General features: G+C 53.7%; 4 protein-coding genes and 1 non-coding gene across 5 annotated transcripts; 3 read left to right on the forward strand and 2 right to left on the reverse strand.

Moving 5' to 3' along the window:
• Positions 1-2,173: 2,173 nt before the first annotated feature.
• ACU6 (Phosphoenolpyruvate carboxykinase (ATP)) lies at positions 2,174-5,011 on the forward strand (the record flags this gene model as incomplete). The annotated part of the gene is made up of 5 exons (XM_053178247.1): positions 2,174-2,242; positions 2,510-2,551; positions 2,611-2,735; positions 2,843-2,876; positions 3,668-5,011. 5 exons carry the CDS (start codon positions 2,174-2,176, stop codon positions 5,009-5,011), a joined length of 1,614 nt encoding a protein of 537 aa, XP_053037838.1.
• A 559-nt stretch (positions 5,012-5,570) lies between these two features.
• On the reverse strand, positions 5,571-6,517 carry COL26b_005400 (uncharacterized protein; the record flags this gene model as incomplete). Its single annotated transcript, XM_053178248.1, has 2 exons — positions 5,571-6,396; positions 6,465-6,517. 2 exons carry the CDS (start codon positions 6,515-6,517, stop codon positions 5,571-5,573), a joined length of 879 nt encoding a protein of 292 aa, XP_053037839.1.
• Positions 6,518-8,280: 1,763 nt separating this feature from the next.
• On the forward strand, positions 8,281-9,316 carry COL26b_005401 (uncharacterized protein; the record flags this gene model as incomplete). Its single annotated transcript, XM_053178249.1, has 2 exons — positions 8,281-8,292; positions 8,363-9,316. The coding sequence occupies 2 exons, from the start codon at positions 8,281-8,283 to the stop codon at positions 9,314-9,316; spliced, it is 966 nt and encodes a 321-aa protein (XP_053037840.1).
• A 258-nt stretch (positions 9,317-9,574) lies between these two features.
• COL26b_005402 lies at positions 9,575-9,646 on the reverse strand. Its single transcript has one exon. It is a non-coding gene; the product is annotated as a tRNA-Met (tRNA).
• A 2,010-nt stretch (positions 9,647-11,656) lies between these two features.
• Positions 11,657-12,785, forward strand: CKB1 (casein kinase 2 regulatory subunit; the record flags this gene model as incomplete). The annotated part of the gene is made up of 2 exons (XM_053178250.1): positions 11,657-11,815; positions 11,913-12,785. 2 exons carry the CDS (start codon positions 11,657-11,659, stop codon positions 12,783-12,785), a joined length of 1,032 nt encoding a protein of 343 aa, XP_053037841.1.
• Between the last annotated feature and the right edge of the window lie 1,538 nt (positions 12,786-14,323).

Consider the following 14,323-nt stretch of genomic DNA (forward strand, 5'->3'; position numbering starts at 1 on the left):
AGGCTTGGCCTGTTGGTGGGCGGGTTCGGGGGCGGGGGGGAGGAGAAGGCGGGAAATGGGAGTCTTGGAGATGCCATGGCTGGGGGAGATTGAGATTGGGTAGTAGACTGCCCTGGACACGGAGGCTTGCGCAGCGGCAAGGCACGCCTGCCACATTGGACAGCAGCACATGCGCGGAGGTCTGCTATGGGAGTTTACGTACCCTTACCCAGGAACATCGGCCTCGCATGCGCCAGCTCAGCGCTAGGGACCTTACTCGAGTGCCTGATACAAGTAGCACATTTACGAATAGGTAAGTACCTTACCTTACAGAGCAGACAGCCCACCTCATCTCGCAAAATCTGGAAACCTTCAGAGAAAAGGTGCCTGTGCCAGCTAAAAGATGCTTTTATCCGAGCGAAGCGGTCTGTTTGATACTGACTCGATCATGCACTTTTACAAAGGAAAAGCAACGAGGAACCAAAGACAGGTATGGGAGATGGCATTGTGTGTTTGAACTAGAGTCCCCGCAAGCAGTTCCGTTCCGTTGCCCACCTCACCCAAAGATGCGTTTGGATAATAATTATCCGGGCGGCGGGTGGGATAATCGATCATCAAGCCAAGGGCCGTACAATCGTGCTTGAGGTAAGGTAATGTACGGCGTAAGGTAGGTAGGTTAGTAGGTACCTAAGGTACCTTAAGGTGAGGAGGGATGTATCTCACGTGCCACAGGTACGTGTTCGTTCGGGCTGTCATTCTCAGCCTGAAGAACAGGTTCCGGAGGCCGCCCGAACTCTGGAGTTCACTCACAGATGCAAACCTCGAAATCTCGAAAAGCAGCCACGGGTTAGCCAGGATTCGGGAGCCCCAAGCCGACGCAACGGAGACGTACGGGAGCAGACTGCAGACTGTGGAGAAGCTGCCCCACAACTCTCCATGACACACCACCTGCACACCCGCGTTGTGTTGCCCCTCCTACGGTGCCCCCCCCCCCCCCCCTCCTCCCCCCTCTCCCATCCAAGTTCCATGCCTTCCAGTCAATCCTGGGTCCTTGGTTCGCCAGCGGCCACAGGCAGCGTATTGGATATCAATTACTCTTCCCTTGCAAATACACACATGGTTTAGCCCTTTCTCCCTCTGACCGCAAACTCGTCCAACCAGTGGACCAACCAAGCTATCACCTACGAGTACCTATTGGATACACTACCTACCTACCTAGGTAGTCAACTGCCAACTAATAAACTGCTTCCAATTATCTATTCCAGGCCCACCTTGAATGCCCACTCCACCCAAGGCAATTAGCGTCCCGTCTTTCAGCTACGAGATGCTCCGGCCCCCCGCGATAACATGGCCCGAATAAAACACAACTGACAGGGTCGGGCCTCGTTATCTTGGGACGATGAGGCAATCCAAGATGCTCTTCACCTCACCATCTGCCATTTCTGACCCATCCTGCACCGCCGACCCCAACTTCCCGCTCATGTCCAGCTAAACAGACACCCTTCCCGCACCCCTCCTTGACACCCCCCCATTCAAGTACACCCCCGTTCTCTCCCTATTCCTCCTCTATCCCGAACCCGCACAAGGGTCTTCTCCCGTTCATCGAACCCGAGATAATATCGTGAAGCGCGCAGCAACGGCAAACTAACCACTGGCATTGCTGCCTTCGCCCCCGCGACTCCACAAGCCGCGCCCGTTCTTATAAGTGGAGGACCCCGTTCTGGCCCTTCTATCCTCGGTTCCGGTCTGAGCAAGCCACGAAGCAGCCTTGTCTACACCACTCTACCTACACGCTCACACTCCTCCAAGTGGATACGATTCCTTTTTGGATCCCTGAAAGCGGAAGAGAACACAAGCCTCCAAACCTTTCCAAGCCTTCAACACCCGACTTCTTTCATCTCTCAGAATCTTTTATAAACATGAAGGATCCCGTCCAACGCAGTGCCTCTCCCTACACTGATCCAGCAGTAAAGGGCCCAAAGTCACAGATTCTCGCAGAAGGATACCAGGCAGATTTACGCAAAAGTTCGTCTCCTCTTCCTCGCCTCCTCGTCTCGTCACCTCCCCCAATCCTCCACCCGACTTCTTCCACTTAGACGCAAACCTTGTTTGCGTCTCGGACCTGAGCACCTTGATATATCCCATCGCCGCCTCCCGCTCATGGCTTGTTCCTGCCAAATCACCACCAACTAACATGTCGAATCTCACAGTGATTGTCAGCAACGTCAACAAGACTCCTCTCCACCCCGGTGGTGTTGCGTATGTTTGTCCATAATACCCGCACAACCAAGAGACCAACCCAACTAACGTCCATTTACAGTCCCCACCACGAGCACACTGAGCTCGGTATGACCAATTCCCCTCTCGAGCCGACCCTCCTCAATGGCATACTTTCACGGCAACGAGCCTAGCTGACATGTTGGAACAGAGGAGGAGCTCCACGAGACAGCCCACATCGACTACGACCGCGTCGCTATTGTATAATGATCGCCTCAGACATGTCGTATAAGGCACTAACACAATCTCCCAGATTCCCAACCCCTCTGTTCCCGCTTTGTACGAAGATGCGCTGGTGAGTACATGCTCCAAGCAACCGGGTGGTTGCGCATTCCAGCTAACAAAGAATCGTAGGTGTACGAGACTGGTTCCGCCATCACCTCAAGTGGAGCTCTCACTGCCTATTCCGGAAAGAAGACTGGTCGCTCCCCTCTGGACAAGCGCATTGTCGAGGAGGACAGCTCCAAGAACGACATTTGGTAAGCTTGCTCCCGAACGCTTTGCGCAACGACACATTCGGTGCCCGGCAGTTTGGCTGGCGCTGACCATTCAGTGCGTAACCATTTGCTAACACAGCATTTTTCAGGTGGGGTCCTGTGAACAAGCCCATGTCACCCGAGGTAAGAGACACCCCAAGTCGAGTCAGGATGCAGACGCAAGCTCCCAAGCAGCTGCTGCGGTTCCAGTCGGCTTCCTTTGTCCTGCCCTCAGCCCAGCCAAACCCGCCTCGAACAGCCTAGCCCTAGCTCGTTGCCCGCTACATTCCTCAGACACACGCATGCCCGCACATAGGTGCAGAACACACGTCTGGTCACACGACCGTCTGTTAGCCAGCAAGACCCAGCAAAAATCACCATGTCGTTTCTTTGCAGCTTGGTTCAAATCCGAGTCAGCGTGGCAGATTTCCCGCAAAGTCTTTGTGGTTGACGGATACGTCATGTTTCAGATCGACGCTGCACCTAGCAGCCGTGTTTCCACTCCCTTTGGCCCATTTTGCGCAAAGATGATGCGCATTGATTGGCACGTGTGCTGGAGGGTCTCATCGAGATGCTTTCGTCCGATGTGCGCGGGTCGGCAGCAAGCTGGAGCTGGCTGGCTCGTGTGGGATTCGCCCGAGTTGGGCGTGCCGGTCTTGCGATGATACGGTCTCGTGCCGTGTGTGCTGTGTCGTCACAGGCTGCCGGCGCTGCCCCTCCTGTCTGCCCCTTTCGCTTTCCCCCTTCGACCCAGGAAGTGCAGGTGCAGAATGCCGGCCCCGCATTTTGGATGCAGGCCGAGCTAAACTCTACCGCCCCCTGTTGTCCTCCCCCGCAATGCTGCAGATCCACACTCCTGCTTTTCCCGGCCCTGGGCCCACATATGCACCGAGTCGACCAGTCACCGAACGAGTGCTGACATGTGAGAACTCTAGGTCTGGAAGATCAACCGTGAGCGTGCCATCGACTACCTCAACACGAGGAATCGCATCTACGTCGTTGACGGTTACGCCGGTTGGGACGAGAAGTACCGCATTCGTGTCCGCGTTATCTGCGCCCGCGCCTACCATGCTTTGTTCATGAGGAACATGCTCATTCGCCCTCCTCGCGAGGAGCTGGAGCACTTCCACCCCGACTACACCATCTACAATGCCGGCTCTTTCCCCGCCAACCGATACACCGAGGGTATGACCTCCGGCACCTCGGTTGCCATCAACTTCGCCGAGAAGGAGATGGTCATTCTCGGCACCGAGTACGCCGGTGAGATGAAGAAGGGTGTCTTCACCGTCCTCTTCTACGAGATGCCTATCAAGCACAACGTCCTCACCCTTCACTCTTCTGCCAACGAGGGCAAGAACGGCGATGTTACCCTCTTCTTCGGTCTTTCGGGTACCGGCAAGACTACCCTGTCCGCGGACCCCCAGCGTGCCCTCATCGGTGACGACGAGCACTGCTGGTCCGACCGTGGTGTCTTCAACATTGAGGGCGGATGCTACGCCAAGACCATCGGCCTGTCTGCCGAGAAGGAGCCTGACATCTTTGGCGCTATCCGCTTCGGCTCCGTCCTCGAGAACGTCGTTTTCGATCCCGAGACTCGTGTCGTCGACTATGATGATTGCACCCTCACCGAGAACACTCGATGCGCATACCCCATTGAGTACATCAACAACGCCAAGATCCCCTGCAAGTCAGACTCACACCCCTCCAACATCGTCCTCCTCACTTGCGACGCCCGTGGTGTCTTGCCCCCCATCTCCAAGCTGGACAGTGCCCAGACCATGTTCCACTTCATCTCTGGCTACACTTCCAAGATGGCTGGCACCGAGGACGGTGTGACCGAGCCCCAGGCCACCTTCTCCTCCTGCTTTGCCCAGCCCTTCTTGGCCCTGCACCCCATGCGCTACGCCAAGATGCTTGCGGACAAGATCGAGCATCACAACGCGAATGCTTGGCTCCTCAACACCGGTTGGGTTGGTGCTGGTGCTGCCCAGGGCGGCAAGCGCTGCCCTCTCAAGTACACTCGCGCCATTCTCGACGCCATCCACTCTGGCGAGCTTGCCAAGGTCGAGTACGAGACCTACGACACCTTCAACCTGCAGGTCCCCAAGACTTGCCCTGGTGTTCCTTCAGAACTGCTCAACCCCAAGGCCGCCTGGACCGCGGGTGGTGATAGCTTCAACACCGAGGTCAAAAAGCTTGGTGTCCTCTTCAACGAGAACTTCAAGAAGTACGCGAGCGAGGCGACAGAAGATGTCGTCAAGGCTGGCCCCGTTGTTTAAGCACAGAGCATACCTATATTAGCGTTGCTTATTTCACGGGTTGCATGTGACGGGCTATGACAAAGTTTCTTCTTTTAATTACCATGGGTTCCGGGAAATTGGGATGTCGATGACGAGCTCTCGACACATCACGATGCCGCAGATGGGATCGCGGCCTTGAGGTTTTATGTACTGTTAAAACAGGAGTCATGTGTTCTGGGCTTCATTTGATAGAATGAAAATGAAAGCAAATTTGAAGCAAACCAGTCGAGCTGTACTGAAAGTGACACGGACGGTATGACGTCTTCGGAAATTTGATCACTTGTTGATGGTTTTGAAATCAAGATGCATTTCTTGGCTATCAGTTGGGCACCACTGTGCACAAGATATTTAATGTGCGGACCGCAGCGATGACGAACTATCTGGTTGTAGTGGGTTGTGTGTGTTTTTCTCGTAAGTTGGTTCGTCAAATGGCTACCGCTTTTGGGTACAAGTCATTATCACATGTCCTCAATTATACCCCACGTGCTCGCAGGCAACATTTTCCCAGGTACCACGTCTCTCCAACCGGTGTACTTCCTTACCAGTCTTGAGATGATATCTTCTCCGCGACGATCCAGTTTACATAGCCAAGACCATGGATGTGTGCGTCTTTGCCACTTCTTACTTCCCAACCTTCCATCCTGGCCCCGCACGATCTCATCAGCGCCTCAACCTCGTCGGGCGTTCTTGTCCTTAGCGCTGAGATGTATCCGTCGAAAACCAGGACGAATGGCAGGATAGGGACAAGGTATGTGAATATGACCGCGTTGAGCGAACCCAACTTCCACGCATGAAGAGGAGCCAGGAGGAACACGCCAATGCCAAGGATGGCGGGTAAAATGATGGAATAGAGGTCGCGACCTTGAAGCTCGAAAATGGCGAAGCCGTCCGAGGTCTCGAGCGTGTTCTTCAAAATCGCTTTGGCCAATGGGTCATCGAAATGATGGAAGGCCAGGTTGAACAAGCGGAAGATCTTCTTGTCCTTGCCGCGGTACCCAGCGAGCAGATCACGGGGCGCGTTTGCGGCGTCGACGCTCTTGGGTTCGTAGCCAATGTGCTCGCTCTTGGCAGCGGCGCGCGCCCAGCTCTCAGGGTTCGGCCACAGGTCGGTCAGGACAAAGTCGACGTTAGGTTGCTTCTGGGCGGTAAGATGGCGGTTCACGGCCCGCTCGATGGCCGGGGTGGGGCCTCCCGAGCCGGCACAAAAGTCGATGAAGGTGTAGGAGGAGAGTCGTGTACCAAGGGTCCGCTGGAGGATTTGGGCGGCAATGTGTGCGGGCGAGGCCGTTTGTAGGACGGGGAACTTGTTAACCCAGGTCGCGTGGAGGCCTTCTTGGACAAGAGCGCGGAGGAAGGACGGGAACCTTAAGATGCGTGGGTTGTCAGCTTTTGATGGCGGAGAACGCAGGCGCACTGGTATTCTTATACACACCATGGCTGGTCGTCAATCTCGAACAAGTGGAAGCGAGGGACGAGAGGCGCCATCGTGATGACGTCGGTATTCGGCCGGTTGGTGTTGCGGTACAGTTGGCAGGGAATCTACAGAATGTTAAGCAGCAGGTGACAGAGGATATATCGTCAAACCCTTGTAGGTGAGAGTTTCGGCATCAACGCGGCATGTGACGCGTCCGAGGCTGGACTTCAATGCACTGAGAAGCCAAACAGCGCCCGCGATCGCAAGCAACGCAGCAGATTGGACGACGCCCAGTATTGTTGAGGGTAAATCGAACAAGTGTTGGGTTCCTTGCACAGTTCGTGCCGAAGCTCCCCGCCAGCAGGGACGGAAGCTATCGCACTCGCTAGACGCCCTTAGCTGCCAATTGAGACAGGGACAGCCCCAGGACAGGGGTCCAGAGCCCCCGGTTCGGGGCATCAAACTCCAAATGTTCCCTTGTGGCACAGGTCGGATCCAATCTCCATTCCATGGTCGCATGTGAAGCATAATAACTAGGTACCTAGGTAGGCACCTTACCTAGGTGCTGGTGGCAACTCAGCCTCCCCGGCGCATTTATTAGGTAGCTACCTAAGGTACCTTAAGGTGAGATGGTACATGGTGTAGGTCTTGAAAGAGCCACCTCAGGGGCTGGGAAGCTACCTCCTCCCCACTGAAGCTGTGGTCCGGACCTGCGGGAACTTGTCGGGTAGGTTTCTGGCAAAGCCCCCAACAGAGGGAGTCAGTTCCAATCGCTTCGCTCTCACTGGACAATTCCGACACTTGAGACTCCAACCCCCGCGACCTCCGTGATCTTGCTGCCGCGTTCACTGTGTGTTCAAGGCTCAGACCATTCGGCCGGCCCTGTTACGACCAGTCCCCTTTTGCCAGACTAAGACGAGCTTTGGCGGGCATTTGTGCGTGCGAATGATACTCGAGGTTGATGCAACTTCTTCGACCCTGTGCCCGCATCTTCCTTCGTGCCATAGACTCGTCTGACGTGGATACGAGGCTCAACGAGGTTCAACCTCATCAGATCTCTGGAGTTAGACCGATATCAATTGGCAATCTTCTCTGTCGATGAAGAGTATCACAGCATGGGCTACCTAAACATCCCAACGGTACTCGCGGCCGGAGTAGTCGCCCTCTTTTTGTATGTCGTATTGGGACAGCCCAAGCTGAGACGGAATGGCGTCCCATTGAGGTAAGCTATAAACCATATTTTAAAATGACACGCGATTCCCGGACAGGAAGGGCGTGGAGATCTGGACATACAACGCCATGCTGACTGGTTTTGAGACGCCCGCCTGACACATTACCGCTGGCTGGGAATGGCATCAACTTTCTGAGAGATCGCCAGAAGCTGTTTGACTGGTTCACCAAGTGTGAACAGCTTCATGGCTACGAAACATTGCAAATCTCGGTTCCGAGCTTGCCACCTGGGGTCATCATCAGTGACCCTAAGAACCTCGAATACGTGTTCAAGCATGAAGGCATCTTTGCTAAAGGCGAGTTTTTCAAGGGACGGTCGCGGGATCTGTTTGGTGAGTGCTGAGACATGGCTCTGGCGAAAATCTCGGTGAGCTCATTCATCTCAGGAAATGGCATCATCAATGTAGACGGTGATTTGTGGAAGGTCCAGCGGAAAGCTGGGCTAAACTTCCTCAACACATCCAACCTGGGGGTTCTCACAGACGTCGCCTTGCCGCGGTATCTGTCCCAAAGCGTAGCTTTGTTACAAGAAAGGGCTTCGAGTGGTGTCTCGGTCGATTTACAAGGCGTATTTCACGAAATCACAACTCAGCTCATGGGAAAGATGGCTTATAACGTATGTTCATCTCGTAACCTGACACTAACGAATCTGCGATGGAGTCTGACGGTGGCTAATGAGCGTTCAGATGGAAATGCACGCCGAAGACGAGTTTGGCTTGGCTTTTGACTACGCATCTGGCGCAACAGCCGAGAGATTTCAGAATCCTCTCTGGTTTATCACGGAAATTTTCACTGGAAGGCGATTTCGAGAATCAATATCCATCGTCAAGTCATTTGGTCAAAGAATCGTATCAAGTGCGACGGGTGACAGTGAAAAGCGTGCTGGAAAGCCGGTCGATACGGTCTCGGCGGAAGAGGCCGTTGATAGACTGAACGATATTTCAGGAAGCCTGATCCATTCCTTTTTGGACGCCATTGGCGATGAGCAGTTAGTTGCGGACGCCGCGCTAAACTACCTCTCTGCAGGCAGAGACACCACAGCGCAAGCCCTCACATGGACCTTCTACCTCCTGATGAAACACCCCGACGTTGTGGTTAAGATCAGAGACGAAGTCGACAGCCTCACGGCAGGCAGCGAGAAAAGCTTTGAGAAGACCATTTCCGAACGATGCAATCCGACATCAACGCCATACACATTCGCAGTTTTCTGTGAAGCTCTGCGCATCTTCCCGCCCATTCCTTTCGAGATCAAGCAGGTCGTTCAAGCCACGACACTTCCAGACGGAACATTTTTACCGCAAAACTCCGTCATCGTTTGGTGCACTTGGGCAATGAACCGTTCTCGGGTTACCTGGGGCCCAGATGCAGACCAGTTCCGCCCTGAGCGCTGGCTGGTTGATGGCAAGGTCCTCAACAAGACTACATCCGAGTTCCCGGTGTTCAATGGCGGACCTAGAACTTGCTTAGGCAAGAAAATGGCTGAGATTATAGCCGTCCAAGTCATTGCCACTGTGGCCGGGCTTTTCGAATGCGTCAGAGTTGATGACTTTGAAAGAGTTAGCAAGAGTAGCCTCACACTGCCCATGAAGGACGGCCTGCCTTGCGTGGTGCGAAGCAGGCACGACGTGTGCAGCAAATGACGAAGTTTGCGGCACCCTCGCGATGTAGTCCCTTAGCTGAGTAATTGGCATGTCATATTAAGCGATGCCCTGAGCCTTACATTGGCATAATGAACATTTAAGCCAGAGCACATATTCTGTCAGTCATTTGACCAACCATATTGAGGGGGCGGTAGTAGAGTTCCAACGTGACAAACAGACGCAAACTCTGTAGAGCAAGCACATAGAGAAAGAGGGAAAGAAGCGGGGGGGGGAAATAAGGCCAAAAAGAGGAAGATTTAGCACAACCTGGTTTCGATCCAGGGACCTCTGGGTTATGAGCCCAGCGCTCTACCCCTGAGCTATTGTGCTGAGTGTGGAGTTGTGTTGTATTCAAAGTTGTGGCAAACCCGTCTAGAATGTGTCACAGTCGGTGGAGTACCTTCAACCACAGGCTAGTCAGTGAACGTCAAGCCTGGAGCTACGTGATTTTTCTCTCCTTTCCTTTCCCTTATTTTTAAATTTTTTTTCTCATGTATTTTTAAGTGTCTTGAAGCTCACCTTCGGCCTGAAACACGATAAAATTGACGTCAATCCAATCATCGTCCACTGGTTTCCCGGAGATCAGATTTATTATCGGAACCACCAGTTCACAGATGCATTGAGCCGCCCGTCGTGATGCCCACTCTTGACGCTATGCCACCAACCCTTGGGAATGAATAAGGCGTCGCCAGGATCCAGTTTCGCTTCGACAAGGTCTTCAGGGCCTTCCATACCCCAAACGGCCGTGTTCAAAACCACCCTCTCTCGACCCTCCATCATCTCAGACGTTCGAATCCGACCATTGCCAGAATGCTGAATCTGCGTCTGCACTCGTCGATACAACCGATCTCCTGAGGAAGGCGGCAATAGTCTGATGGTTTTCTTGCCAACCAACTGGCAAAAGAGATTAGGGTTCGGGTCGCGATGCAGCGGTGTATAAGTTGGTTCCAAGCCGAGCCATATGCTTGAGTTGTAGACATCACCCTTACCAGCGTCTGTGACTATGCGAGGCACTGGAAGATCTTCCTGCAGTTCTATTGGTAGGTCTGGTAGCTGGGCCTGAGCGACGTAAAGTTGTTTAAGCTTCTTCTCGTGCAGCTTATTGAACTCGACTGCTTTGAGCAACAGCAGCAATGGAGCGCTGAACGAGGAGAACTTTGTCTCTGAGGCGTCTGGGTAAGCGGCGGCGTGCACGATGCCGGCCAGCACGGCACCCAAGGGGTCTGAACCTGACGCAAGCCAAGTTAGAAAATGGCTTGTGGTGTTGACAACCAAGCCTGCGTCTTCGGACAGCTGTGGGCTCATGAATTCGTATGGAAGCATATGATGAGCGAATCGGTCCATGTAAGGCGCAAAGCTCATGGGACATTCTCCGTGATATGATGGCGATAGGCTGGTTTCATCTTGCATGAACCACTTCGTCGACGCTGGGAAGGATGGTCGTTTTGGAATCGTATTTGGTTGCTTGAACGCCAGAGGCTTTCCCGCCTCAAAAGCCAAGCTTCTGAACTCAGGGACACCGACAGAGGCAAATGGCTCTTCGATAGCGTTGAGGGTCTTGATCGTCGAGAAACATCGATGTGAGTGGAATGCTGGTTTCTCCCGGCCGAATCGCAAGCCGCATCTTATGGGGCGAGGTTGCATGGTCTCTGCCTCGGCTATCGAGTTCCCCTCCCAGAGACTCAAAACGATGCGCAGAGGGAAAGAGAGATTGAGAGACGGTGGCTGCAACAACGGAGGAGAGCAAATTGACATCACGTGGTTCGACGGAAGAGACATTGTGATCTCGGTGAGGCCACCGCTCACCTTCGGTAAGATGCAGCGGAACAAATGTCAGGCCGCTTACCGAGCGTATCTGGTGCACAGACCACACCGATGATTGGCCGCAATCTCCTTCTCTAAGCGGGCTGGGCGTCGTCGTGAGGCACCACTGTCCACAGCCCACCAAGTTCAGCAAAAGCTGAGAGGCTCCCCAAAATACAACCTCGTTCTCCCTCAGCAAAAAGAGGCCCGAAAAAAAGTATATCTCGACTCCAACCTTGGCTGCGCGCGGAACGTCCGATCTCTTGCGAAACCAACGTCGATCTTCGATTTTATCACAGCCGCCGACCTTGCTGTGCTTTGCGCTCGACATGCGCCGCGTCTGACCTTTTGACGCTCACCTACCCCGCCATCTTCGCGCCGCTCCTGTTTGCTGCTGGGTTATCACACACACTCAACTCGTACGGATAGAAGCGACTTCAATCCCATCCGTCGGATAACGCGTGTTCGCTCACGCGATAACTGCCTTGCTCTACCCGACACCCCCTCAATACCTTCACCTTGGATTACCTCGACGACATGTCCACCTCTTCGGGGGCCCCGGAGTCTTGGATATCTTCCTTCTGTTCCCTACTCGGCCATGAGTACTTTGCTGAGGTCTCGGAGGAGTTCATTGAAGATGACTTCAACCTCACGGGTTTGCAGAATCAAGTTGCGATGTACAAGGAGGCACTCGAGGTACGCATAACCATCCATCAGCTTCTCCTGGATTTCCCAATTTGCCACCCCCGCAGCACCCCAAGCATCTTCTTACGCTAACTCTTCTGTTGTGCAGATGATTCTGGACGTGGAACCCGAGGAGGATGATGAGGAGGAAGAAGAAGACGACGAGGACGAGGAAGAAAACGACTCGGGAGATCAAGACCGGCTCGGGCCCAGGCATGACCGAAGACAGCACAGTCGGATGGCCAGCGACCTCAGCGTGATCGAGTCCTCCTCCGAGATGCTCTATGGCCTGATTCACCAGCGCTTTATCTGCTCGAGAGCAGGCATACAGCAAATGAGCGAGAAGTACGAGTTGGGACATTTCGGCTGCTGCCCACGCACGAACTGCGACCAAGCTAGGACGCTTCCTGTTGGCCTGTCCGACATTCCAGGCGAAGACACTGTCAAGCTATTCTGTCCTTCCTGCCTCGATGTTTACGTTCCCCCCAACAGCAGGTTTCAGACCGTGGACGGTGCCTTCTTCGGCCGCACTTTTGGTGCTCTGTTTCTTCTCACATTCCCTGAGTACGACTTGACCAAGCGTGGAGCTGAAGTACTCAGCAGCGGCGGTGCGCGCATCAATGACGACTCGCTCGAGGCGGTCAACGGAATGTACTCCAAGAACATTGCCCCCGGGTTAGGAGCGGGCCGGATATATGAGCCTCGCATTTACGGTTTCCGCGTCTCAGAGATTGCCAAATCTGGCCCTCGGATGCAATGGCTCAGGGACCGACCGGATGATATGACGGAGTTGGACGAGGCGCGGCTATATGCTGACGAGCATCCCGATTCGGACGAGGAGGACGAAAACATGAATGGCAATGGAAGACCTGCCCCCAGACGCCGTGCCCTGCGTGGAAACGCGCCTCTTCGCCAGCAGCGGCAAGCACAGAACGGGAGCCCGATGAACGTTGAGACGAACGGTGCTGAATCTGAGCTCTGAAAGATGAGGCGTTTTCAGATGATGCCAGCCTCGCGGTAGCCACACAGCTTGTGTGGACCTGGGACGAATAACGTCCGAAAAAGAGGACGCTGAAGGAAGAAGAGAGGTCCCACAATGGAGGAGAACTGCAGAGATGGAGGTGATAAGTTCGAAGTGGATGCCCTGCATAAGGTAGAAGGCGTTTTGGAGGCAGTCCCCCGCCTAACCTCTAAAAAAGGGGCACGGCGTTTGCTGAGGAAGGTGCATAACGGAAGTAAAGACTCTCACGCCGTCAATGAGTTCGGAATTCGATTCTCTTCGCAGGCAACAGTGCCTGCTGTATAGGCTTAATGCGACGGCCGCTGCATTTCTGGGCCTTTGGAGACAGAACATAGACTGCATGTAATTCGTCGGTCGATTCAAAGACTACTACTAACTTGGTTTTGCCCCTCCGTTTCATGGCCCCCATTGCGTTGTTTCGACCGTGGGGGTTAATTACTATCATCACCAACCCGCTGATCTTCCCTCTGGATGACTCGCGGTTCCCAGCATAGAGGCGAGAACCAGCTGATCACGCCTCTCTAGAGCTGGCGAGGGAACATTTGAGTTCTGCAGGTGAGAGGAAATGCCACGTGAATGAATACAATGAGGTCCATCGCTCCAGCAAGCCAGATGTCCAAATCCGCCCTGTCTCAGGTCAGCTTGCTTCTAGCGTGACAATGAACCAACATACATGACCAAGAAACCCCGCCATTGACCGGGATTAATACTCAGTCCCCGCGTCTTCATCACGGTGGGGAACAGGTCGGCCTACAAAGATAAGCTGTGACAGTACAGGCAGGGACCAATCGAATGGAGTTTCCAAGCCTGCACCCCAATCCCGTTGGTCTAAGTGATCTCATCCAAGTATCAATGACAGAGGGATCAGCCGAGGTAGGGAGCGATCGTCATCGACGGATACAGCTCTTGCGGTCTTCTGTCTAGTATTCTACGATAACCGCGGTGAAGGCTATCATACTCTGTTTCCTCAGCTTGTAGGTGATGATTCGATCTCTATCTGGACCAATTTCAACGATTTTTCGCCCCAGTATGTAGCCTGCGAGTACGGTATGTGCTCTTTTTGAGCTTCAGCGTTCCCAGTATACTGAAGTCGTCACCCAAGCCCCCAGCCGGCAACAGCAGCAGCTGCCTCCACGGCTTCCCCGTCATCCTCGACTCTACTAATTTCAAGAGAAGGGGCAAAATAACAACGCAAAAAATCTCAGTCGAGTAAAGATTTCCAGCGAAATTTTTCCGAAAGCTCAAATCCTGCAGTGACTGCTTATCCGGTGATGTCACCCGGAACGAACGACTGCGGGGTGATGCATCTGCACTGGATAAAGGCACTTAGCGTTCCTCCTCATGCACCACAAATTGACAGACGATCGACCAGGCTGGTATAAGTTTAAATCATATCCTCGTTACTTCGTGATTGAAGAACTTTTGTGTTATATCGTAGAAGCGGTTGTATGTGCAATATGCAATCTCTATCAACATGTATTCGGTGGCTAGTTGCGACG

Source organism: Colletotrichum chrysophilum (assembly GCF_026319265.1).
Source record: "Colletotrichum chrysophilum strain AFK26 chromosome Unknown scaffold_36, whole genome shotgun sequence".
Taxonomy (NCBI): domain Eukaryota; kingdom Fungi; phylum Ascomycota; class Sordariomycetes; order Glomerellales; family Glomerellaceae; genus Colletotrichum; species Colletotrichum chrysophilum.